The following is a 25,000-nucleotide window of genomic DNA, read 5'->3' as shown; positions in this document are numbered from 1 at the left end:
TCTTTCTCCATAACCCCTTTCTATCTCCAGGACCTCCTGCTGATGATGCCTCTGATGGCACTCTCTCGGCCTCACACAGCGTTAGTGCATAAGCAGCCAGGACAGCTAGGCCGCCTCCCCCTCCAAGGACCTCTCCAATAGATAACATGCCCCACAATGCACCTGGAAGCCGACCAATCGATCGACACACCTTCCGGAGTGCTGACACGACAAAGGTAGGCTGAGATGAGAAACGCAGAACGGGTGTTTTTCAGCATCAGCCAAGCCAAGTCTCGGTGGTTCTGGTTCAACCACGTGAGGTAAAGCTTGACAGAGAGCCCACGAGAGAGGGGGGAGGAAAGAGCCCACGAGAGAGGGGGGAGGAAAGAGCCCACGAGAGAGGGGGGAGGAAAGAGCCCACGAGAGAGGGGGGAGGGAGGGATACGTTTAAACGGTACCTGCTGCCGGCCGCACGACGCGGACCCCTGCTGTGACACGCTAGTGGGGCTGTTGGGGTACTGGTTCTTCTGCAGGTCCATGAAGGCCTCCCGCTGGCGCTCTATGTCGGCCTTGTGGATGTTGGTGAGCGCCTCCAGGCTCTTGGTGGCGATGGCGGCGTGCCGGCGGTCCAGGGAAGATGCCAGAAGCCCCCCGTTGCTGTTGTCAGGGAAACGACGCGCGGTGCCACCGCCACCGCCGCCCAGGGTGTGGTAATCCCGCGGGAACTCGGCATCGCCGGTGGAGATCATGTGACCCTTTCTCTTTTCCCGACCTGGAGGGGTCAAAGGTGAGGGGGCGGGGTTAGGGTTCAGGTAACATTTTATATTATTGTCCTTGTAATAGGCGTTAGTTTAGAGCTAATAAGGTCCTTCTAAATGCTTATTAACATTAATGTGTTAATAAGCATTATAAGTATGGTTATTGTTAGATTATAAGACATTTATAAGAAACTTGTTAAACTGCTTACGACTGTTATTAAAAGCCTTGTTAGTTTCTTATACATACTGTACTGTTAATTATACACTTATTATGCCCTTTACTATGCATTTTGCAGCTACTGGATATAAAGTGAGAACAGGGCCTTATTAAAGTTAATAGGCCATTTATTATGCACTTATTAAGCACGGTACTATGCATGTTGCATAATAATGGCTTATAAGTACAGTATGTATAAGAAACAAATGTTCTTTTATTAACATTCTTAAGCAGTTTATAAACTGTTAACAAGTTTCTTATAAATGTCTTACAATCTAACAATAAACATGTTTATAATTCTAGTATTAACACTTATAAATCTCTTATTAACACATATTAATGTTAATACGCATCTTCTATCTTTATTACCTATTAACTAGCGATTATTAATATAAAGTGTTATCATATTAGCTAACTATGAAATACATTTCAGGGAACATTGTAAATGTAAGTATAGTAAAGGTAGGATTTAATTCTGGAAGTCAAATATTACATTACAAAATGATAAACACTGTAAGCTTTCATTCCAATAAGTTACAGCTGACCAGTAATGAAGCATGTCAAGTGTGATTGGAAGATACTGTAGAGAGGTCAACATATCTTAACACTACTGCAACCTGGGTACATTTCATCCTATCCTTGTGGGTGAATGTTTTTCCTATAGTATTTTTATTTATGTATTTATTTATTTAACAGTTACTTAACCAGGTAAAGAAGCTTGAGATCAAAGAACTCTTTCGAGCAACACTTGACCAAAATGGCGGCAAAAAAAAACAGAACAAAAAAACGAAAACAAAGACAGACCGATATAAAACACAGTTCTAACCTAAACTAAGCAGCCTTTAGTCAAAGTCACACATACACAACAGCATACATGCAAGCACGCATACACTCACTCTTTCTCACACACGCACACACACACACACACACACACACACACACACACACACACACACACACACACAAACACACAGACAATGTATATCCATAGCCCAAACAGCAGCAGCGTCTGCCAGAAGCAACAGCCGTCCACCTTCCTTGTGGGGACCGCAAGGGGACTCAACTGTGACAGGAAGATCTTAGAGATACAACAGTACATTTGTCATGCGTGCACGTCAGACTGAAGACCACTCTGAGTCAGCAAGACTGATGAGAGGTGATCCTCTTCCTCTGGGGGTGAACACTAAAGCGCCACCAGGTGGTGGACGGTAGTACGTCAGGAAGGGTTCAGATATATTCTCTGAATATTTTTTGTCCGACTCTCGTATCCGATAACCTTAAGGGGGCACAGTCACGTTTGTTCCAGTTGATATTATCTGGATTAAATCCTTGAATTCTGTGTACGCCTTTTTTTTTTAAAATCACCGTTGGTGTAATTGCTTCCCTACTACATGGAAGACAGAATTGCAGAAATAGCGGACAAACCTCAAAGGGAAAACACGTCCATGACGTCATTGGACATGTTTTTTCCCTTTTAGCTTTTTCCATGATTTCAACTGAAACAAGCATGACTGTGCCTCTTTAAGACTGGGACGGGCAGACAGACCTCTTTAAGACTGGGACGGACAGACCTCTTTAAGACTGGGACGGGCGGACCTCTTTAAGACTGGGACGGGCAGGCAGACCTCTTTAAGACTGGGACGGGGGGACCTCTTTAAGACTGGGACGGGCAGGCAGACCTCTTTAAGACTGGGACGGGGGGACCTCTTTAAGACTGGGACGGGCAGGCAGACCTCTTTAAGACTGGGACGGGCAGACAGACCTCTTTAAGACTGGGACGGGGGGACCTCTTTAAGACTGGGACGGCCAGACCTCTTTAAGACTGGGACGGGCAGACCTCTTTAAGACTGGGACGGACAGACCTCTTTAAGACTGGGACGGGGGGACCTCTTTAAGACTGGGACGGCCAGACCTCTTTAAGACTGGGACGGGCAGACCTCTTTAAGACTGGGACAGACAGACCTCTTTAAGACTGGGACGGCCAGACCTCTTTAAGACTGGGACAGACAGACCTCTTTAAGACTGGGACGGGCGGACAGACCTCTTTAAGACTGGGACGGGCGGACAGACCTCTTTAAGACTGGGACGGGCGGACAGACCTCTTTAAGACTGGGACGGGCGGGCAGACCTCTTTAAGACTGGGACGGGGGGACCTCTTTAAGACTGGGACGGGGGGACCTCTTTAAGACTGGGACGGGGGGACCTCTTTAAGACTGGGACGGGCGGACCTCTTTAAGACTGGGACGGGCGGACCTCTTTAAGACTGGGACGGGCAGACCTCTTTAAGACTGGGACGGGCAGACCTCTTTAAGACTGGGAGGGGCAGACAGACCTCTTTAAGACTGGGACGGGCAGACCTCTTTAAGACTGGGAGGGGCAGACAGACCTCTTTAAGACTGGGCCGCAGGGGGACTCAACTGTGACAGGAAGATCTTAGAGATACAACAGTACATGTTGACCCGTGCACGTCAGACTGAAGACCACTCTGAGTCAGCAAGACTGATGAGAGGTGATCCACCCTTCCTGTGGGGGTGAACACTAAAGCGCCACCTGGTGGTGGACGGTAGTACGTCAGGAAGGGTTCAGATATATTCTCTGAATATTTTTTGTCCGACTCTCGTATCCGATAACCTTAAGGGGGCACAGTCACGTTTGTTCCAGTTGATATTATCTGGATTAAATCCTTGAATTCTGTGTACGCCTTTTTTTTTTTAAATCACCGTTGGTGTAATTGCTTCCCTACTACATGGAAGACAGAATTGCAGAAATAGAGGACAAACCTCAAAGGGAAAACGCGTCCATGACGTCATTGGACATGTTTTTTCCCTTTTAGCTTTTTCCATGATTTCAACTGAAACAAGCGTGACTGTGCCTCTTTAAGACTGGGACGGGCGGACCTCTTTAAGACTGGGACGGGGGGACCTCTTTAAGACTGGGACGGGCAGACCTCTTTAAGACCGGGACGGGCAGACCTCTTTAAGACCGGGACGGGCAGACCTCTTTAAGACTGGGACGGGCGGACCTCTTTAAGACTGGGGGGGGGGGACCTCTTTAAGACTGGGACGGGCAGACCTCTTTAAGACTGGGACGGACAGACAGACCTCTTTAAGACTGGGACGGGCAGACCTCTTTAAGACTGGGACGGGCGGACCTCTTTAAGACTGGGACGGGGGGACCTCTTTAAGACTGGGACGGGGGGACCTCTTTAAGACTGGGACAGACAGACCTCTTTAAGACTGGGACGGGCAGACCTCTTTAAGACTGGGACGGGCAGACAGACCTCTTTAAGACTGGGACAGACAGACCTCTTTAAGACTGGGACGGGCAGACCTCTTTAAGACTGGGACGGGCAGACAGACCTCTTTAAGACTGGGACGGGGGGACCTCTTTAAGACTGGGACGGGCAGACCTCTTTAAGACTGGGACGGACAGACCTCTTTAAGACTGGGACAGGCAGGCAGACCTCTTTAAGACTGGGACGGGCAGACCTCTTTAAGACTGGGACAGACAGACCTCTTTAAGACTGGGACGGGCGGACTGTTCCGGAAAGTGTGTTATTTGAGGGCATCACCTTATTGTTATACGTTTTATTGCCAGGTAGTTTCTACACGTACTAGGAATTTGTTCGCCAGGTTTCCCAGAAGCTTCTTTCGTTAAGAGGCTCTTGGGCCATTCATTTAGTGCGTTCTGATTGGTCAACTGGTCTGGGCAAGCTCTCTGATTGGTCAACTGAATGGGCTAAAGAGCCTCTTAACGAAAGAAGCTTCTGGGAAACCTGGTGCGTTGGTGCATACCTGTACACTGATGGGTAGACAACATCAGACAGGATGCAAGAACAAGACAGGACGGTGCCAATCACAAAATACCAAAAATACAAAATGGTGTGTGATGTGTATATAATGTACAGTATACACACTGAGTGTGTGAGGATGCCTTTCAACCCAAGTCGATCTCTTCACCTCAAGATGTGTCTATGTGTGTGTGGGGGGGGCAGCAAAGCCTCTCTAACTCTAAAGCATCACCTTAGGTGTTGGTCTGCTTATATATATATATATATATATAAGCAGACCATACTACATACAGTACGTAACGCAACATCCAGTAAGCCATTGACCGCTGTTAACGCCCCTAAACAGCTGACGGCACTGAATCCATACGTCTGATAAATCACACCTCTCATGGCGGCGCTGATACAGGCATCCATATTGATCTGTGCTGGTTAGGAGCATTAGGCTGTCTGGGGCGGGGAAGGTCCATGTGAACATGGAACCTGGGCTGTAATCACCTCATCAAGGCTACTGACCCACGGTGCTTAATAGAAATGAGCTGGAGCTATTCTGCAGAGATGACCACAGAGACATCTGGACTGGGAATCTCTTCCCCAAGGGTTGTCGGTGCTAGAATGTACAGGTATGAGCCCGTATGAGGCCGTATCATCTTTTGTATTATGCTGTTACACTATAACATCTTTTGAAATGCATGGTTATGTGCATAGTGTCTTTTTTTTATCCATTTGCCTCTTGCCATGCTGTGCTCGTAAATAATTGACCTGTGTGGTAAAACAAACAGGATAGCATTCTGGGGCTCACAGTGACACGCTGATATTTACTCACAGGGACAAGAGAGGAATGCAGAGTTCCCAAGTGGAGCCATGGTTACTATAGATGTGCCACAGAGGAGAGAGGGGGCATCTTGAGGAGGCTCGGGGGTGGAGCCATGGGCAATCAGCCACAACATGACCAATGATGGATAATGAATATACTCTATATGTGCTCTGACAGAGACAGGTAATCAGCATATAAACATTTGTAGATAAGTGACTAACTACTAACATTTGTAAACAATCAGTAATAGTCAAATACACACAGATCCCTTGTATGTGTTTGAGATCTTCCCTGTAGAAAGGCTGAGTGGACGAGCTCCACCTGAGCTGTGGGAGTGATCTGTGCATCAGCCTCATACAGTGGTTCAGAGGCAGTATACTGTATCATTTAATGATCCTTCACTATTATGAGTTATATTGAGACAAGTCTTTTTAACAACTGAGACCATGCAGGGTACAAATAGAAAAAAGAAAAAGGTAAAAAAGTATATATGTATATATAAATAAATCTAAATGAAAAAGGAGAAAGAGAGAAATCTAAATAATACAAAACAAAATCAAACCAATCAAGTGCACTCTTCAGTTCCCCGTGCCAAAATATCCTCTAACTTCCTCAACCAAACAAGTGCAATTTCCTCTCAACCAATCAGTCAGGACAGAGTCTCCAGCCAGGAAGGTGTCTTGCTGGCAGTGTCTCCAGATCCACTCTGATGAAGGGTACAGGAATGAATTACCTTTCATCAAAAGGCAGGTTTTTGAAGAATTGCCTTTTAAATGAAGAGAAACCAATGATGGTTCTTCTGCCAGGCAGAGAATGCTGGCCAACATTTTGATATGAAGCTCAGTGATAGTTGCTAAATTAGTCTCCAGTAACGAAGTGAAGTGCACTGATGATGAGTACAGAGGGTTTTTGACGTGGAGGAAGCCGCAAGCGTGTAGTGTGTAACAAGCATAGCCGGTAAAAATGTGGGCTAGGGCTGGGTATCGATTCGAATTTCAAGAATCGATTCGATTCCGATTCACAAGGTTCAGAATCGATTATCACGATTTAATTAGATTCGATTCCATTCAATTCAATATCGATTCGGTTAGAGTTACTAAAACCTGTTTTTTTAGCTGTAACCTTAATGACTGCCAAGTTATGCAACACATCAATACTAGGATGGGAATCGATACTGATTTCCAAAAATGAATGAATGAATGAATCATTGAATGAATTAATGAACTATTCATTCCTTCATTTATTCATTCATTCATTAAATAAAAGATCGATTTTGGGATTCATGAATCGATTCTGAATTATTTGATTCAGAATTGATGAATTGATTTTTTAATCCCAGCCCTACTGTACAATTGTTTTTATGCTATGAAAAGAGGAACAGGACTTGTTTCTGTGGAGGGATCCAGGTTCCAGCTCTAGGTGTCGTAGTTAGATGACATGTAGGTGTTTTAAAGGATAACATCTCACCAACCCACATGCCCAAATATTTGTAAATCTAGAAAATGTTTAGTTTGGGCCCCAGTCAGGGTGCAAATGTGAGGATTAAGAGTACTACTGGCCAGTACTACAAGTAATTGTACGGCGAAGAAGAACAATATACTGTATTTGGTCTTTCCTGCATTGAGAGATGGCTTCAGTGTTGTTTCATATAGTAATGTATGTATAACTGTTAATAAACAATTGTAAAAAGGTATGTTTTCTACAAATTTGTGTCTGGTACGGTATACGAAGGATATGTTTTCTATGGCTGGTACTGCATGTGGTGATGACAACGCTAGTGACCATGAGATTCCCCTTCATAGCATGTCCAACTCAATTCCACTGCAATCTATTAAATTAAATTATTTTCTGTTCCAATCTACAGAACTGTATTCACATTGTCCTGTTCACTCTTATTACCTCCGCCCCAGCGACAGCTAGGTCAGAGGTCATGTTTTCCGTGGCATGTGTCCGTCCGTCCGTCAGCAGGATTACGCAAAAACGACTGCACCGATTTTCACGTAACTTGGTGGAAGGGTGAAGCATGGGCCACCTTAGAACCCATTACATTTTGGAGTGGATCCGAATTACAGGGCGGGTTCACGAGCCACCCAAACACGGCCGGCCATTCACCTCCATTCATTTTTTGGACCAGGATTACGCAAAAACTTCCTGACCAATTTTCATGAAACTCAGTGGAGGGATGCAGCATGGGACACCTTAAAACCCATCAAATTTTGGAGCGGATCAGAATCACCAGGTGGGTCCATGAGCCACCCAAACCCGTCAGGGCCGGCCATTCACCGCCATACATGTTTTGGACTTTTTGAACCTCCACCATGGAATTCCTTACGCCTACAGTGTGACACCTTATCACCCCCGCCACCCCTGCCCCCATCATCACCCCCTCCACCCCCATCATCACCCCCTCCACCCCTGCCCCCATCATCACCCCCTCCACCCCTGCCCCATCATCACCCCCTCCACCCCCATCATCACCCCCTCCACCCCCATCATCACCCCCTCCACCCCTGCCCCATCATCACCCCCATCATCACCCCCGCCACCCCCATCATCACCCCCGCCACCCCCATCATCACCCCCACCACCCCCATCATCACCCCCGCCACCCCCATCATCACCCCCACCACCCCCATCATCACCCCCTCCACCCCTGCCCCCATCATCACCCCCACCACCCCCATCATCACCCCCTCCACCCCTGCCCCCATCATCACCCCCTCCACCCCCATCATCACCCCCTCCACCCCCATCATCACCCCCTCCACCCCCATCATCACCCCCTCCACCCCTGCCCCATCATCACCCCCTCCACCCCTGCCCCATCATCACCCCCTCCACCCCCATCATCACCCCCTCCACCCCCATCATCACCCCCTCCACCCCCATCATCACCCCCTCCACCCCCATCATCACCCCCTCCACCCCCATCCCCATCATCACCCCCTCCACCCCCATCATCACCCCCTCCACCCCCATCATCACCCCCTCCACCCCCATCATCACCCCCTCCACCCCCATCATCACCCCCTCCACCCCTGCCCCATCATCACCCCCTCCACCCCTGCCCCATCATCACCCCCTCCACCCCCATCATCACCCCCTCCACCCCTGCCCCATCATCACCCCCACCACCCCCATCATCACCCCCACCACCCCCATCATCACCCCCTCCACCCCCATCATCACCCCCTCCACCCCTGCCCCCATCATCATCTATTCATGTGAAAACGTGAAACGCTAATTGCACCATTAACACTGGAGATGAACATTTTAATATCTCCTATATTCACTCCCATGCATCTTTTATGTAAACGGTTGTCATTGTAGTACAGTAAAGTCATTTCAATTATTTTCTCTCTCTCTCTCTTAGATATGACTAATTAGTCTCATGTGCCCCAAACACCTACAGTACCGTATGGTATGTGCACACAAGCACACACACACACACACACACACACACACACAAACACACACACACACACACACACACACATACACACACATACACACACACATACACACATACACACACTTTTCTTAAGGAACCATCGCAGCCCAGGTTGCAGGATGCTGGAGAGGATTCATCAAACTGAGTTAAAGGGGAACCTAAAAATGAGCAGGTCGTTCACCGGTGACATCGTATTTCAGTTGACCTGGACAGCGTCCAAACAGCAGCACCAAGGCTGGGATCAAACATGTCATTATGGGAGCACCACAGCCTTGGTCATGACCGGCCTGGGTGTGACAGAGGCCGTTTGTTAGTTTTACGATTTCATCTCAGTGAGCCATTTTAATTTGTACTTGTCCAAGAAGGAGGGGAAGAGTGTGCCTTGGCCAAATTCAGTTCCAGCTGCCTCCTTCCTTCCTTTCATCGATTCAGGCCCTAATCCATTCCTTCCTTCCTTCCTTCCTTCCTTCCTTCCTTCCTTCCTTCCTTCCTTCCTTCCTTCCTTCCTTCCTTCCTTCCTTCCTTCCTTCCTTCCTTCCACATATCAAATTACCCAGAAATCTCCACCAAATCTCCACCGACTGTATGTCAGTAATCTCCAAGAAGAGAAAAAGGAGCAGATTGCTGAGTGAGGCTGAAATGAGAGTTATTATGTTAAAATAATACACACAGCAACATAATCCACACATCTGACATTAGATCAGATATTACCCACTTCAAATCTGACATTAGATCAGATACTACCCACTTCAAATCTGACATTAGATCAGATACTACCCACTTCAAATCTGACATTAGATCAGATACTACCCACTTCAAATCTGACATTAGATCAGATACTACCCACTTCAAATCTGACATTAGATCAGATACTACCCACTTCAAATCTGACATTAGATCAGATACTACCCACTTCAAATCTGACATTAGATCAGATACTACCCACTTCAAATCTGACATTAGATCAGATACTACCCACTTCAAATCTGACATTAGATCAGATACTACCCACTTCAAATCTGACATTAGATCAGATACTACCCACTTCAAATCTCACATTAGATCAGATACTACCCACTTCAAATCTGACATTAGATCAGATACTACCCACTTCAAATCTGACATTAGATCAGATACTACCCACTTCAAATCTGACATTAGATCAGATACTACCCACTTCAAATCTGACATTAGATCAGATACTACCCACTTCAAATCTGACATTAGATCAGATACTACCCACTTCAAATCTGACATTAGATCAGATACTACCCACTTCAAATCTGACATTAGATCAGATACTACCCACTTCAAATCTCACATTAGATCAGATACTACCCACTTCAAATCTGACATTAGATCAGATACTACCCACTTCAAATCTGACATTAGATCAGATACTAGTCTTTCTAAGACTTACAAACACTACAGTATGACTGTACATATTGTTCAAACCAAAACTGGATGTTGATTTCAAGTTGAAGTATTTTCGGGTCAAAGTTGAAGTATTCTCGGGTCAAAGTTGAAGTATTCTCGGGTCAGCTTGAAAGCCATTCCATGCCAGCGGCCCGTTCTGGCAACCTCCTCTGATCGAACTAAGATATAACGAACCGTGGACACACTCCGTACTCACACCCAACAGCTGCACTGCAGACAATGTTGAAGTACCTTCATTACATTACAGTCATTAAGCGGACACTTTTATCCCAAGCGACTTACAATAAGTGCATTTAACGTAGGTAGTTAGTGTACTACTATTCACCAGAACTCACAGGTGCATCTCCTTTCTAAACAAGTGACTAAGAGCTTAAGTGCCAAAGCCAAAGTGCAAGAGTAGCAAAATATAAATATAATAGGTGCTTAAGAGGGAGGATCCTGGTAGTACTTCTTGAAGAGGTGAGTTTTGAGTCTGCAGCAAAAGATGACGTCAGTGGGCAGTTCATTCTCACCTCATTCATTCATTCATTCATTCATTCATTCATTCATTCATTCATTCATTCATTCATTCATTCATTCATTCATTCTCTCACTTCACATGACGCTTCTCAACAGGCTGGCCAGAGGCCTGGCGAAAAGAACGGCAAATCCCTCTGTATAGCACAGAACACCATAGACATACAGTAGTGTGTGTGTGTGTGTGTGTGTGTGTGTGTGTGTGTGTGTGTGTGTGTGTGTGGAAGGACTGCTGAATGGAGCTCTACCGCCTCCACTGTTCAAACACATACAATGTTATGCGAAGCTATAGAAATAGGCTTCTGTGTGTGTGCATGTGTGTGTGTGCGTGCTCGTGCGTGTGTGTGTGTGTGTGTGTGTGTGCATGTGTGTGTGTGTGCGTGCTTGTGCGTGTGTGCGTGTGTGTGTGTGTGTGTGTGTGTGCTCGTGCGTGTGTGTGTGTGTGTGTAGCGCGGGTGTCTATGTATTTGTACTACCAAGCGTATCACAGAAAGACAACAATTGTGAAAGATCCCCAAGCAGAGTTCTGCCACATGTTGGGAGCACTCAGGGAGAGGTGTGTTCACAGCCAGAGGACCTGGTTCAGCTGGAGATAAACATCTCACCAGGAGAAGGCAATGTCCTCTGGAGAAAGAAGCACATCTCATTACTCCACTCCCTCCTCCTCTCTCTCCGTCTCTCTCTCTCTCTCTCTCCACCTGTCTCTCTCTCCCTTTCTCTGTCTCTTTCCCTCTCTCTCTCCCTCTCACTCTCTGTCTCTCCCTCTCCCTCTCTCCCTCTCTCCATTGTGGTCTCTCTCCTACCTCCCTCCTCCTCTTCCTCTCTTCCCTCTACCACGGACCACCCACTCTCTGTGCCCTCTGCTAGACTCCCTCAATACCGCCTCTCAACATGAATTTCAATTGGAGACACTTTTATCTATATATATTCAAATAGCGTCTTTTGGCAGATACTGTATAATAGTCTTACAGTAAACAAACCCAGTCCACTGTAACAGCCTGTATCACTGTGGAAGACAAAAGGACAATGAACAGTGAAAGTGTGTGTGTGTGTGTGTGTGTGTGTGTGTGTGTGTGTGTGTGTGTGTGTGTGTGTGTGTGTGTCTTATTGATAAGGACCTGATTGACGTCCATAAGTCCTAAAACACGGAAAGCTTTCTTGTTCTTGGCGGCGGCCCTACTGAAAAACATCAGGTAAGTGCGATATGACCAGCAGGATAGTCTGCTGTAGTGCTGCTACATCTAACAGTGCTGTTACATCTAGAGCGTCTGTAGCGGTAGTGCTGTTACATCTAGAGCGTCTGTAGCGGTAGTGCTGTTAATCTAGAGCGTCTGTAGCGGTAGTGCTGTTTCATCTAGAGCGTCTGTGGAGGTAGTGCTGTTACATCTAGAGCGTCTGTAGCAGTAGTGCTGTTACATCTAGAGCGTCTGTAGCGGTAGTGCTGTTAATCTAGAGCGCCTGTAACAGCAGTGCTGTTACATCTAGAGCGTCTGCAGTAGTGCTGTTACATCTAGAGCGTCTGAGGCAGTGCTGTTACATCTAGAGCGTCTGAGGTAGTGCTGTTACATCTAGAGCGTCTGAGGCAGTGCTGTTACATCTAGAGCGTCTGAGGTAGTGCTGTTACATCTAGAGCATCTGTAGCGGTAGTGCTGTTACATCTAGAGCGTCTGAGGCAGTGCTGTTACATCTAGAGCGTCTGAGGTAGTGCTGTTACATCTAGAGCGTCTGTAGCGGTAGTGCTGTTACATCTAGAGCGTCTGTAGCGGTAGTGCTGTTACATCTAGAGCGTCTGAGGTAGTCCTATTTCATCTAGAGCGTCTGTAGCGGTAGTGCTGTTACATCTAGAGCGTCTGAGGTAGTCCTATTTCATCTAGAGCGTCTGTAGCGGTAGTGCTGTTACATCTAGAGCGTCTGTAGCGGTAGTGCTGTTACATCTAGAGCGTCTGAGGTAGTGCTGTTACATCTAGAGCGTCTGTAGCGGTAGTGCTGTTAATCTAGAGCGTCTGTAGCGGTAGTGCTGTTTCATCTAGAGGGTCTAAGGTAGTGCTGCTACATCTCGTGTAACGACCTGAGTGCCACATCTTATATAAAAAGCACCATTTGAGGTTCTCTTGGTAAGAGCATCCTAAGTGCGCCGTTAGAGGCACGGTAATCACAATGGGGAACATAGTGCTCCTGTTCCTGATGAGATGTGAGCGTGACAGGAACTCTGCAGATGGATTTCTGGATTTCGGAAAGTACAGAATCTCAATTGATAATGTCAGATCTCTAATTTGCTTATTTGTGGCAGTTTGATAGAGGAGAGGTGTTAAATTACTATTCTAGCCAGTGAACAGTATGAATTAGTGGTTTTATATTGTGTATCTCTCTCTCTCTCTCTCTTTCTCTCTCACTCACTCCCTATCCACAACCATTAGTGTATAATCAGCCTGATCAAGCGGATCACAGATGTGTGCTTCGCGGAGACGTCCACCTGCGCCGTGCAATCCCAAAGTCACGGTGAGTAATTGGCGCCATTGAGCGTACACACTACAGACATCCAATCCAGTCCCATAAGGGGGTGATCTATCAGTGTTGACTCATCAGTGGCTGGGCTTGGCTCGCGAGGGCGGGTCAGCTCGATGGGGTGGGGGGGCAGAATGCGCATTCTATATGTCTATGGCGCAAGGAAAGGGCACCGTCATGAATCTGTGATGTGCGTTTAAACCCTGTGTGCAGGGCCGGCCCTAGGCTATGAGGGGCCCTGAACTAGAGGAATGAGGGGTGGCCCCAAAAGACATACATACAGAATATGACATACATACAGAACATGAAGTTGGGCTGGACGATGCCCAGGGAGCCCGCTGGCAGCCGCGGGGCGCCGTGCTCAGCTCGTGATCGAGATGGCGCCACCTGTGAGTGGAAGTGGACGGTATCCAAATGTCTGGAAGGGGAAATCTGTGAGGCTGAAAGATAATAATGATCATATTTGTCTGCTGTTGCTTTGTGTCCCTAAATAAAAGTACTAAAACAAGATGGAGTGGTTGGTATGGAGGTCAAGAAGGAGAACACTCACCCTCAAAAAAGAGTGCTGCTGGAGTGGAGTGTGGACACTCCAGAACAAATGTAGTGTTTTTGTCAACATTAAAGAGCAGTTTAGAGAGGCCAGCTCCTAGTGCTCTGAAGCTAGTTGTACTTAATCAAAGTAATCTGCTGATTTCACAAACCCTGACTTCGTCGTCAGAATGTGCTTCGCCTGCAAATGCGATGTGCTGAGGTGATTAACATGGCAACTGATTCATAGCGGGCAACATTTTACGTAAATGTTCAATAATGGCCATAAGTCAAGTGCTACACGGAAAATGAAGTATGCTAAGCAATTAACAGGACTGATGCGCTGAAAGGAACAGGAAAGACTATGGGAAATTGATTTAGTCAAGGAGAGTTAAATGGAAGGAGAGAGAGAGGGGGAGAAAGAGAGAGGGAGAGAGGGAGAGGGGGAGAGAGAGAGAGGGAGAGAGGGAGAGGGGGAGAGAGAGAGAGGGAGAGAGGGAGAGGGGGAGAGAGAGTCAGAAGATTTGAGCTCTATACCGACAATGGAATTCCTATCACATACAAATTCAGTACACATTTGCACACACACACACACAACACACACACACACACACACACACACACACACACACACACACACACACACACACACACACACACACACACACACACATATAATTTTTCCATATTCCCCAATCAATGCAAGACGTAAAAATGGCTTACACGTATGTTACATGTGATAAATAAAGAAATCTCGAATCTTAAAAGTTCTATGAAATGATAATATAAGGTCAAGTACAAGGTTGAGTCACGCCCTTGTTAGTTGCTCTTTAGAAATACCCAATCATATCTCTTCATTTTTCCATAATTTCACTTTCACAACAGACAATAATGATGTTTTATTCCATTGTGAATGACAGAATGAGCAGGACGCCTCAAGCTGCTGGTTCGGGGATAGTCTCTCTGCAGAGCCAGATCCATGTGGCCCTGGTCCTCCCGCTCCAGACAGTTAGACAGTGAAGAGCCGCAGGGGTGGACGCGCCGGGGGCCGTGACTAATGACGCAGTCAGCCAGGTCAGACACCCACAGGTTCAGTCACACACCGGCTGCAGTGGCCACACAGACAGACCGGACGACCGTACTACTTTATCACTGACCAATACCAGCACCCCTTCCTTTATCACTGACCAATACCAGCACCCCTTCCTTTATCACTGACCAATACCAACACCCCTTCCTTTATCACTGACCAATACCAGCACCCCATTCCTTTATCACTGACCAATACCAGCACCCCTTCCTTTATCACTGACCAATACCAGCACCCCTTCCTTTATCACTGACCAATACCAGCACCATGTTCCTTTATCACTGACCTATAGTGTACTGTTCAAACTATGTTGTAGATATCACTGTAGGTTACATCACATAAACTATTGTACAGTAGGCCTACTGTGACATATCAAAACCACAACTCTTTACTGAGTGACACAATGACTACAGATGCACCGATATGACATTTTTGTCCGATACCGGTAACAGATATTACCATTGCTGTCATCATGGTCGATAGTTGATATTTACCAATGTCGATATGATCCGTATAAAAACAAGTTTCTATGATAATCAAATGTTATACATACTGAAATACTGTTATAGATGGAAACACAGTCTCTATTTCAAAAACATTTGGAAAAGCCGATAAATCATAGATTTACTGTCATTGTTTCCTCTCAAACACACACAACAGCAACTAGAAATAATTATTGGCGTTCACACCGGCCCTGTTTTGCACATCGGAACGATACCGATATATATTAAAAAATGACTAACATCGGCCGATACCGATATGATTGCCGATATATTGTGTATCCCTAATAATAACATATATATATATATATATATATATCATCCTTGACGAATGTAAGATCATCATTGCAGCAACATGTCAGTTATTCATATTATGGAGTATTCTAACTGAATCCAAGGTAACAATGATTTAACAGGCTGATCAGAGATAGAAAATCAGACGTCACATCCAAAAACGTGACAGAAGTGCTCCTTGAAAAGAGGATCAGATGGATGTGTTCGCCCTTTGAAGTTTTGCCGCGGTATTTCCCACATGTAGGAAACGGCTACAGTGACGGTGGTTCTATAATGGCCGACACGCACAATTTAAGCATTTAATCCAAATACCATCAACCGAAACCAGAGTGACTGCGCTCCTTTAAATGTCGGTCTGGAACGGTGTCACTCTGCTGCAGGGGCGTGACTTCATTCGAACCTGTTCTCAAGTCCATCACAGGGGACGTAGCCTGTTATCACCCTGGCATCAATGAGACCCTGAAGTCACCGATTCTGCAAGTCGTGAATTCTGCAAGTCGCAGATTCCCCCAAAACATGCCAACACAGAAAAAGCACCAGATGTGTTCTCCACGAGGAGAGGAAAGCAAACCTTAAGTTCCTTAAAGCAGACGTTCCTTCAGACGTAGGATTCCAAACCCTGGAAACACGTTCAATAGAAAGTAGGATGTTTTCACCCGTCAGCAAGAAAGGACACTTCAGTTTTGCTCTTCCGTCATCAGAGTGCTTCTCCCTCGAAACCCTGCACCGCGATTCAGACAGTCCGTTACCCAAGATCACTACTACATCACTCCACTACATATCCATTCACATTTCAACTTGTCTCCTAAAACCTCATACATATTGATGACTCCTCCCAGCCACGAAGGGGGGGGGGGGGCAACTGAGACGCCCAAGGAGGTCAGAGGCTCGGGGGCTACTGCCCCACATGACTTTAATAGTCCCGTTCAATAAGCCATAAGGACTTTAATAGTGCTCGTTCAATAGTGCCTGCAACTCAAGGTCAGTCCAGTTGGGGGTCTAAAGCCATGACCTGCTGCATGCCACTCTGTCCTAGGGAAAAGGATTTGAGCCCCACACACACACACACACACACACACACACACACACACACACACTCTCCCTCTCTCCTCCTTCAGCATCCCCCACTCCCTCTTCCTCCTCCTGGGTCGCCTGCTGCAAAGCCAGCTAATCTTGGTGCATGCAGCCTGCAAGAACACTGCAGCCGCTCTCTGCTCAACTCATTACAGCAGCCATTCACAACCAAGCGATGCACAATGTGTCATTTGAGCAGGAATCAATTGACCGTACCTGTCTATAGTCCTGTGATGGTGAATCCTTTTGCGGAGGCTCTACCTGGCAGTGGAGTGAGTGTGTAAGTGTGTGTGCGTCTGTGTGTGTGTGTGTGTGTGTGTGTGTGTGTGTGTGTGTGTGTGTGTGTGTGTGTGTGTGTGTGTGTGTGTGTGTGTGTGCGTGTGTGTGTGTGCGTGTATCGAGTGGAGCAAGGAGGAGTGCACAGTGCAGTGCTGGAGATTGGAAGGCTGAGATCTCTGTGTGCTGAGTCTGTTTGCCTCTTTCTCTCTCTCTATCTCTCCCTCTCTCTCTCTCTCTACTCTCTCCTCTCCCTCCCTCTCTCCTCTCTCCTTGTCTCTCTCTCCTTGTCTCTCTTTCTCCTCTCTCTCTCTCTCTCTCTTTCTCCTCTCTCTCTCTCCCTCTCTCTCTCTCTCTCTCCTTGTCTCTCTCAGTGAGAGTATAATCCTTTCCTCAGTCTACAGGGACGAGCTGCAAATAAGCCAGCCTCCTCTCCCTCTCTCTCTCTCTCTCCTCTCTCTCTCTCTCTGTCTCTCTCTCCTCTCTCTCTCTCTCTCTCTCTCTCTCCCCTTCTCTCTCTCTCCTCTCTCTCCTCTCTCTCTCTCTCTCTCCCTCTCTCTCTCCCCTCTCTCTCTCTCTCTCTCTCTCTCAGAGCAGAATTATCCTTTCCCAAGCCTCCACCTTTCCATAGATAAGGGCTGGGATGTGGAGAACTGACTCAGTCTCTCGTTGAGGACAGACAGACAGACTCCTTCCAGTCAGGAGGCTCGGCTCCGACGCCGCGGCGCCCGTTCACGCCACGACGACGCTCGCTCGCAATCAGACGGCCGCTCTCGTGTCGGTGACACATGCATGTTTACCCAGTCACCTGAGGGGGGGGGGGGGTAAACAACTCTGCTATGTGGTCATGTTTGGTGTTACAGTACGTGGTCATGTTTACAGTAAGTGGTCGTGTTCACTCTGGTTTGTGTGGTCGCTCACTGTGATGTTTATGTGTAATGATGTGTATTCACGCATGTGTTTACAGAAAGAGAGAGAGAAAGAGAGAGAGAGAGAGAGAGAGAGAGTCCTATACCATTTACAGTATAATGGTCATTTGTATGTCTTTATTAGCCTATGTGTACATTCATCTTTAGAAATACACTTCATGGTGGTACTGTACTGTATAAACACACCTGTGCCATGTGTGTGTTGTTATAATACTGTATTTTGCACATATTCACTTATCATGTGAAAATATGAATTTGTTATGATGTTGTATGACTATCTGAATGACCAAAACCCCCACAGCTCATTTCTACCACAGAAAGATGAGACGCTACCAGACCGGCTCAGTCCAGTGTTGGGAACACGCCCACATAGACACACCCGGTGAGGCTGAGGCCTCGCTGACATATTCGCACCACGTCAATCGTGAGCATATTACAGCCAAGCTAGTTCAATTACGCAAAACCGATTACAATACATAACAGCAACGCATCACGTTCTGCTGACGGGCCAGAACTCAGAGGGGAGAGGTAGGATCCCCCCTCGCTGTGATAGCAGGAGACAGCTACTTTCAGCAAGGCTAAGATTCGATTCCATCGACGTGAGGAGCGGGGGAATAGTGCTTAATACTCCGGGCTTGTTTGGATCCAGGCTGGAAACGGGGGGGCTGGACCATGGAGGGAGGGGAACACTTGTCGTGCCAATGAAATGAAATCACTTTGGTGGCTGCAATGGAAGGGTGTTATGAGGAATGAGATTCTGATGTGTCTGTGTGTGTGTGTGTGTGTGTGTGTGTGTGTGTGTGTGTGTGTGTGTGTGTGTGTGTGTGCGTATGCGATCTAATCAGCAAGCACTTTCTCTCTTGCTCTTCGAGCTCTCCCACTCGCCCACACACACACACACACACACACACACACACACACACACACACACACACCCGAGGTTGTTTTGTTCAGGTCGACAGATCCATCATGGATGATTTACGTTAGCATCCATTTTTCCCCCAAATAATATACCAGGAAACATCTCTTCGTCTTTTGTCTCAGTCACTACCTCTCTCTCTCTCTCTCCTTCACTCTCACATTCACCCCTCCATCTCTCTTTCTCTCCTGCTCTCTCTCTCTCTCCCTTTCTCACTCACCCACTCATTCATCCCCTCCTCCATCTCTCCCTCTCTCTTTCTCACTCTCTCTGCTTGTCCTGCTAGACTAAAAAACAACCACATCATCTGAGTGCCAGAGAGGGATTTGCTGGAAGCGTACAGTCACTAAAATACCAAGATGGACCAAATATCTTGGTACACATGGCTCAGTGTGATTAAGTCATCACCTTCACAAGAGTTTGTCAGCTTCTTAGTGGGTACGTGTCAAAACGCGTCACGCTCAGAGGTTACGAACATGACGGAACGGTGGCATCTGTCGGGCGCCAAATGTGCCAACAACAACAAACAAACAACAACAACAAAACCCAGAAGATGGCAGCTGTCCCTCCATTCCAACTTTGAAAAAGTGCCACTTCCTGTTTTGGTGTAACCGCCCCTGTGACAGCGGTCGTACTGGATTTCGATCTGACTGGTTTGTTTTCTTTGAGGCGTGGTATTTTGGGTTGTGTTCATAGACGCTTTTGTCACATGACACATCACGGACAGCGCGTACCGTTATATCAATGTTTTGAAGCAAAGTGATGTTGGGAGTTGGAAGTGTCCAGTCAAATTGTACAAATCACATTGTAAAATTGACGAGTTCAACCTTTCGTGCTACACATCCAAAGCCAACAAATTCAATTGTGAAGCAACAGCATGTTTCTGTCTCCAGTCCACAGCCCTGGATGCAGGCTCCCACTTCAGATATCAGAGTGGATCTACAATATGAGAGATATTGATTGGTTTGGCAGTCCACACACCTGGTCTTGAATATTTATATCGCACACAGACGCAAACGCAAAGAACTTCAGAGGCCGGGTGGAGTTTGGAGTTTCACAGACATCCATCCATACCGAAGCTGAGCTGAAGAGAGTTTGACTTCAAAGAGAGGTCGAACCGGGTATCCTCGCTGCTCACATTACAAGCTTCTGAGTTCCCCGTCATCCCTCTGCCTCCAGGTACCGTCAGTGGAATCATCCAGTCGGTCACCTGCAGCGCAGCCAGCTCCCCTCACCGCTGGGGAGATACCATCGTTGCATCTTTCATCTGATGACCTCTCTCTCTCTCTCCCTCCCTCTCTCTCTCCCTCTCTCTCCCTCCCTCTCTATCTCTCTCTCTCTCTCCTTTCAATCCCTCCTTTCTTCCATGTGGGATAGTCACCAGCTCCCAGCAGATATCTCCAGCACGAATACGTCCCCTTTTTTCCTGAGCCATCTTATGATCAAACAGAATAGAATACAGTAGAACCCTCAGTTAAACCCTCAGAAAAAAGGTTCCAAATAGAATTATTTTCAGGTCTATAGGGTGCTGTTTGGAACGCTAAATGGTTCTTTCTGTTCTATATGGAATATTATGTATTCTGTTTTTTCAGAGGGTTCCACAATTGTTATGAGTGGTTCTGTAGAGTTCGAGTGCACAGACTTGTAGCATAGATCTTCAGATCTTTTCCTACAGCCTTGGATGTAGAATGCACACGTAGCCACACACCTGCTGAGTCAAGCTTAGCCAATCTTCTCCTCACGGCTGTATCCTGACTATCAAGTCTCTTCATCAAACAGAATTCTGATATCGTTGCCGTGGGAGTCTGTGGGCGGAGGCAATTCAATTGACTGTATATCTCAAAAATCTCGCTTCATGTATTTTTTCGGGCAGCCTACAGTACATGTCATTGCAGCCTTGCCGTCCATTTCCATTTCACAAGGCTTGGGTGATGTATTGGGCTGCCACACCGGCTACACTGGGTAATATACTATTCTCCTTTCAGAACTACTCCTTATCCCTCATCCCTTTATCCCTCATCCCTTTATCCCTCATCCCTTTATCCTCCATCCCTTTATCCTCCATCCCTTTATCATCCATCCCTTTATCCCCCATCCCTTTATCATCCATCCCTTTATCCCTCTATCATCCATCCCTTTATCCCTCATCCCTCTATCATCCATCCCTTTATCCCCATCCCTTTATCCTCCATCCCTTTATCATCCATCCCTTTATCCCTCATCCCTCTATCATCCATCCCTTTATCCCCCATCCCTTTATCATCCATCCCTTTATCCCTCATCCCTTTATCCCTTTATCATCCATCCCTTTATCCCTCTATCATCCATCCCTTTATCCCTCTATCATCCATCCCTTTATACCTCATCCCTTTATCATCCATCCCTTTATCCTCCATCCCTTTATCATTCATCCCTTTATCCCTCTATCATCCATCCCTTTATCCCTCATCCCTTTATCATCCATCCCTTTATTCCCCATCCCTTTATCCTCCATCCCTTTATCCCTCATCCCTTTATCATCCATCCCTTTATCCTCCATCCCTTTATCCCCCATCCCTTTATCCTCCATCCCTTTATCCCCCATCCCTTTATCATCCATCCCTTTATCCTCCATCCCTTTATCAGCCATCCCTTTATCCCTCATCCCTTTATCAGCCATCCCTTTATCCCTCATCCCTTTATCCTCCATCCCTTTATCCCTCATCCCTTTATCCTCCATCCCCTTATCCCTCATCCCTTTATCCTCCATCCCTTTATCCTCCATCCCTTTATCCCTCATCCCTTTATCATCCATCCCTTTATCCTCCATCCCTTTATCAGCCATCCCTTTATCCCTCATCCCTCTATCCTCCATCCCTTTATCCCTCATCCCTTTATCAGCCATCCCTTTATCCCTCATCCCTTTATCCTCCATCCCTTTATCCCTCATCCCTTTATCCTCCATCCCCTTATCCCTCATCCCTTTATCCTCCATCCCTTTATCCTCCATCCCTTTATCCCTCATCCCTTTATCATCCATCCCTTTATCCCTCATCCCTTTATCCTCCATCCCTTTATCCCTCATCCCTTTATCCCTCATCCCTTTATCCCCCATCCCTTTATCCTCCATCCCTTTATCCCTCATCCCTTTATCCCTCATCCCTTTATCCTCCATCCCTTTATCCTCCATCCCTTTATCCTCCATCCCTTTATCCCTCATCCCTTTATCATCCATCCCTTTATCCCTCATCCCTTTATCCTCCATCCCTTTATCCCTCATCCCTTTATCCTCCATCCCTTTATCCTCCATCCCTTTATCCTCCATCCCTTTATCATCCATCCCTTTATCCTCCATCCCTTTATCCCTCATCCCTTTATCATCCATCCCTTTATCCTCCATCCCTTTATCATCCATCCCTTTATCCTCCATCCCTTTATCCTCCATCCCTTTATCCCTCATCCCTTTATCATCCATCCCTTTATCCCTCATCCCTTTATCCTCCATCCCTTTATCCCTCATCCCTTTATCATCCATCCCTTTATCCCTCATCCCTTTATCATCCATCCCTTTATCCCTCTATCATCCATCCCTTTATCCTCCATCCCTTTATCCCTCATCCCTTTATCATCCATCCCTTTATCCTCCAAACCTGTCTCTCTGTGTCATTACAGCTGCATATCCTCTCTACCGTCTCTACAGGACACTCAAGGGCCCCAGGTCTCTACAGGACACTCAAGGGCCCCAGGTCTCTACAGGACACTCAAGGGCCCCAGGTCTCTACAGGACACTCAAGGGCCCCAGGTCTCTACAGGACACTCAAGGGCCCCAGGTCTCTACAGGACACTCAAGGGCCCCAGGTCTCTACAGGACACTCAAGGGCCCCAGGTCTCTACAGGACACTCAAGGACCCCAGGTCTCTACAGGACACTCAAGGGCCCCAGGTCTCTACAGGACACTCAAGGGCCCCAGGTCTCTACAGGACACTCAAGGGCCCCAGGTCTCTACAGGACACTCAAGGGCCCCAGGTCTCTACAGGACACTCAAGGGCCCCAGGTCTCTACAGGACACTCAAGGGCCCCAGGTCTCTACAGGACACTCAAGGGCCCCAGGTCTCTACAGGACACTCAAGGGCCGCAGGTCTCTACAGGACACTCAAGGGCCCCAGGTCTCTACAGGACACTCAAGGGCCCCAGGGCTAACTACAGGTGTGGCACAGTGGCGCAGTACAGTACCTCTGCTGTGTTCTCACAGCAAGAACGTCTTCAGGCCTTTCTGTGCAGAGTTTGCATGTTCTCCCCGTGTTCGCAAGGGTTCCCCCATAAAGAACCCAATATGAAAAACACGCAGAAGAACAGATAGCTAATGCTGTCTGTCCCTGGGGAAGACGGACAGGAGCGCTTGGTTGTCCCCCGGGCGCGTCCCAGCATGCACGCTGCCTACTGTCTGCTCCCAGCTGCCCTAGGGGGAAGGACGATGGGATGGGTTAAGAGCAGAGGAGGAATTTCACCGGTGGATGGTCCAGACATTTTGTGTGTGTGTGTGTGTGTGTGTGTGTGTGTGTGTGTGTGTGTTTTGCCACCTACACCGTGACGTGCCGCCTCTCACTGCATGACTAATAAAGATGTTTGTTTGTTGTTGTACAGATACAGAGCGATGACGTTTACTGTATGTTAATGAACAGACTGACTTTGACAGTATGAAGCCTATAGATGAATAACCATTAGGGGTGTAACAATATATCGTGATACAGAAATGTCACAATACGTATCGTATTAGGCCGTTATTGTAAATAAGAGTTGCTCTTAATTAACTTGCCTAGCAAAATAAAGGTATCGTCAAGCTGAAAACAATATGGTGATATGTTTATTGTATATCAGTGAACGCTGGCTACACAACGCTGGTAACAAACACGTCTTTTGTCTCTAGGCCTATCCATGATATTACAACAGTTAAGCTCTAAATTCACAAAGTGTAGTGGAGTAGAAATGTGGAGAAATGCACTATTGGTGTGAACAGCAGCGCTACTGCAACGCTTCCCACCTGCCCTTAGTGTATCGTATCGTATTGTTATCGTCAACCCAATATCGTGTATCGTATCGTGAGATAAGTGTATCGTTACACCCCTAATAACCATATATGTGCATTTGGATTTTGGGGGAGAGCTTGATCAGTAACAGATGTACAGACAATCCTGATATTTTGTGTGAATGATACATCACTTGCAAGTACACATCATATATGTAGTGCTGTGCATTTAACCCTCTTCTGATGTCCAATTCATAAGACACTGAGATTACAAAACAGTAACACAACTGTAAATGTAAATGGCACATATATGGTTATTCATCTTCGTAGGCTTCTTTTGACTTTGACAAATTAAGTCAAAGTAATTATAAGTAATTGTAAGCATATCCTACAGGGTAGGGGTCAATTTGATATCAGTCAATTCAGAAATCAATCCGGGCAGCACTCCACACTAAATTGATGAATGACATTAAGAAAATCGAATCAAATTATTTTGCCACAGATTGATGATACGTGCTTTGAGATTGAAATGAGGTCAATTTTCAATTTGAAATCGCTTCCTTGACTGACAAGTCAATCTAAACCCAGGCTCACCGGCCTTGGATGTCAGTAGTCAGTAACAGTCTCTCTCTTACATTTTTCATATCTCTTATACTGTAAACCTCGGGACTGAAGGTCACCTCACCTGCTGGGTCTTGGCATGAATGCACTGTCTCAACACACACACACACACCTCTCTCTCTCTCTCTCTCTCTCTCTCTCTCTCTCTCTCTGTCAGTCTGAACTGGATCTATGTTAACTAGATGAAATGACACAGGAAAACCACCACTTGTTTTCCAGCTCATAAAGATGGATATTTCTGTGTGACAGATAGTTTCCTGTACTGTAGGTATTTTCTTTCCCAGTCATCGTCATCCT

At 46.6% G+C, this 25,000-nt stretch overlaps 3 protein-coding genes across 3 annotated transcripts in view; 1 reads left to right on the top strand and 2 right to left on the bottom strand.

Annotated features, from left to right (window-relative positions):
- Positions 1–749, bottom strand: part of srcin1b (SRC kinase signaling inhibitor 1b) — a gene marked incomplete at its 3' end in the record, with an annotated part of 38,956 nt that extends 38,207 nt beyond the window's left edge. Inside the window, exon 1 of the mRNA XM_084456222.1 lies at positions 438–749. Within this exon, the coding sequence (XP_084312348.1) occupies positions 438–728 (291 nt within the window). The 5' untranslated portion in view covers positions 729–749. The remainder of the gene's footprint in view (positions 1–437) is intronic.
- The window catches only part of LOC311323906 (uncharacterized protein), a 571,429-nt gene that overhangs the window by 287,170 nt on the left and 259,259 nt on the right, over positions 1–25,000 (top strand). The window lies entirely within an intron of this gene.
- The window catches only part of grb7 (growth factor receptor bound protein 7), a gene marked incomplete at both ends in the record, with an annotated part of 16,697 nt that continues 16,690 nt past the window's right edge, over positions 24,994–25,000 (bottom strand). Inside the window, one exon of the mRNA XM_084456550.1 lies at positions 24,994–25,000. This exon is cut by the window's right edge and continues 43 nt beyond it. Within this exon, the coding sequence (XP_084312676.1) occupies positions 24,994–25,000 (7 nt within the window).

This window comes from Borostomias antarcticus (genome assembly GCF_949987555.1).
Source record: "Borostomias antarcticus genome assembly, chromosome: 22".
Classification (NCBI taxonomy): Eukaryota; Metazoa; Chordata; class Actinopteri; order Stomiiformes; family Stomiidae; genus Borostomias; species Borostomias antarcticus.
This window is presented reverse-complemented; position numbering and strand designations above follow the sequence as displayed.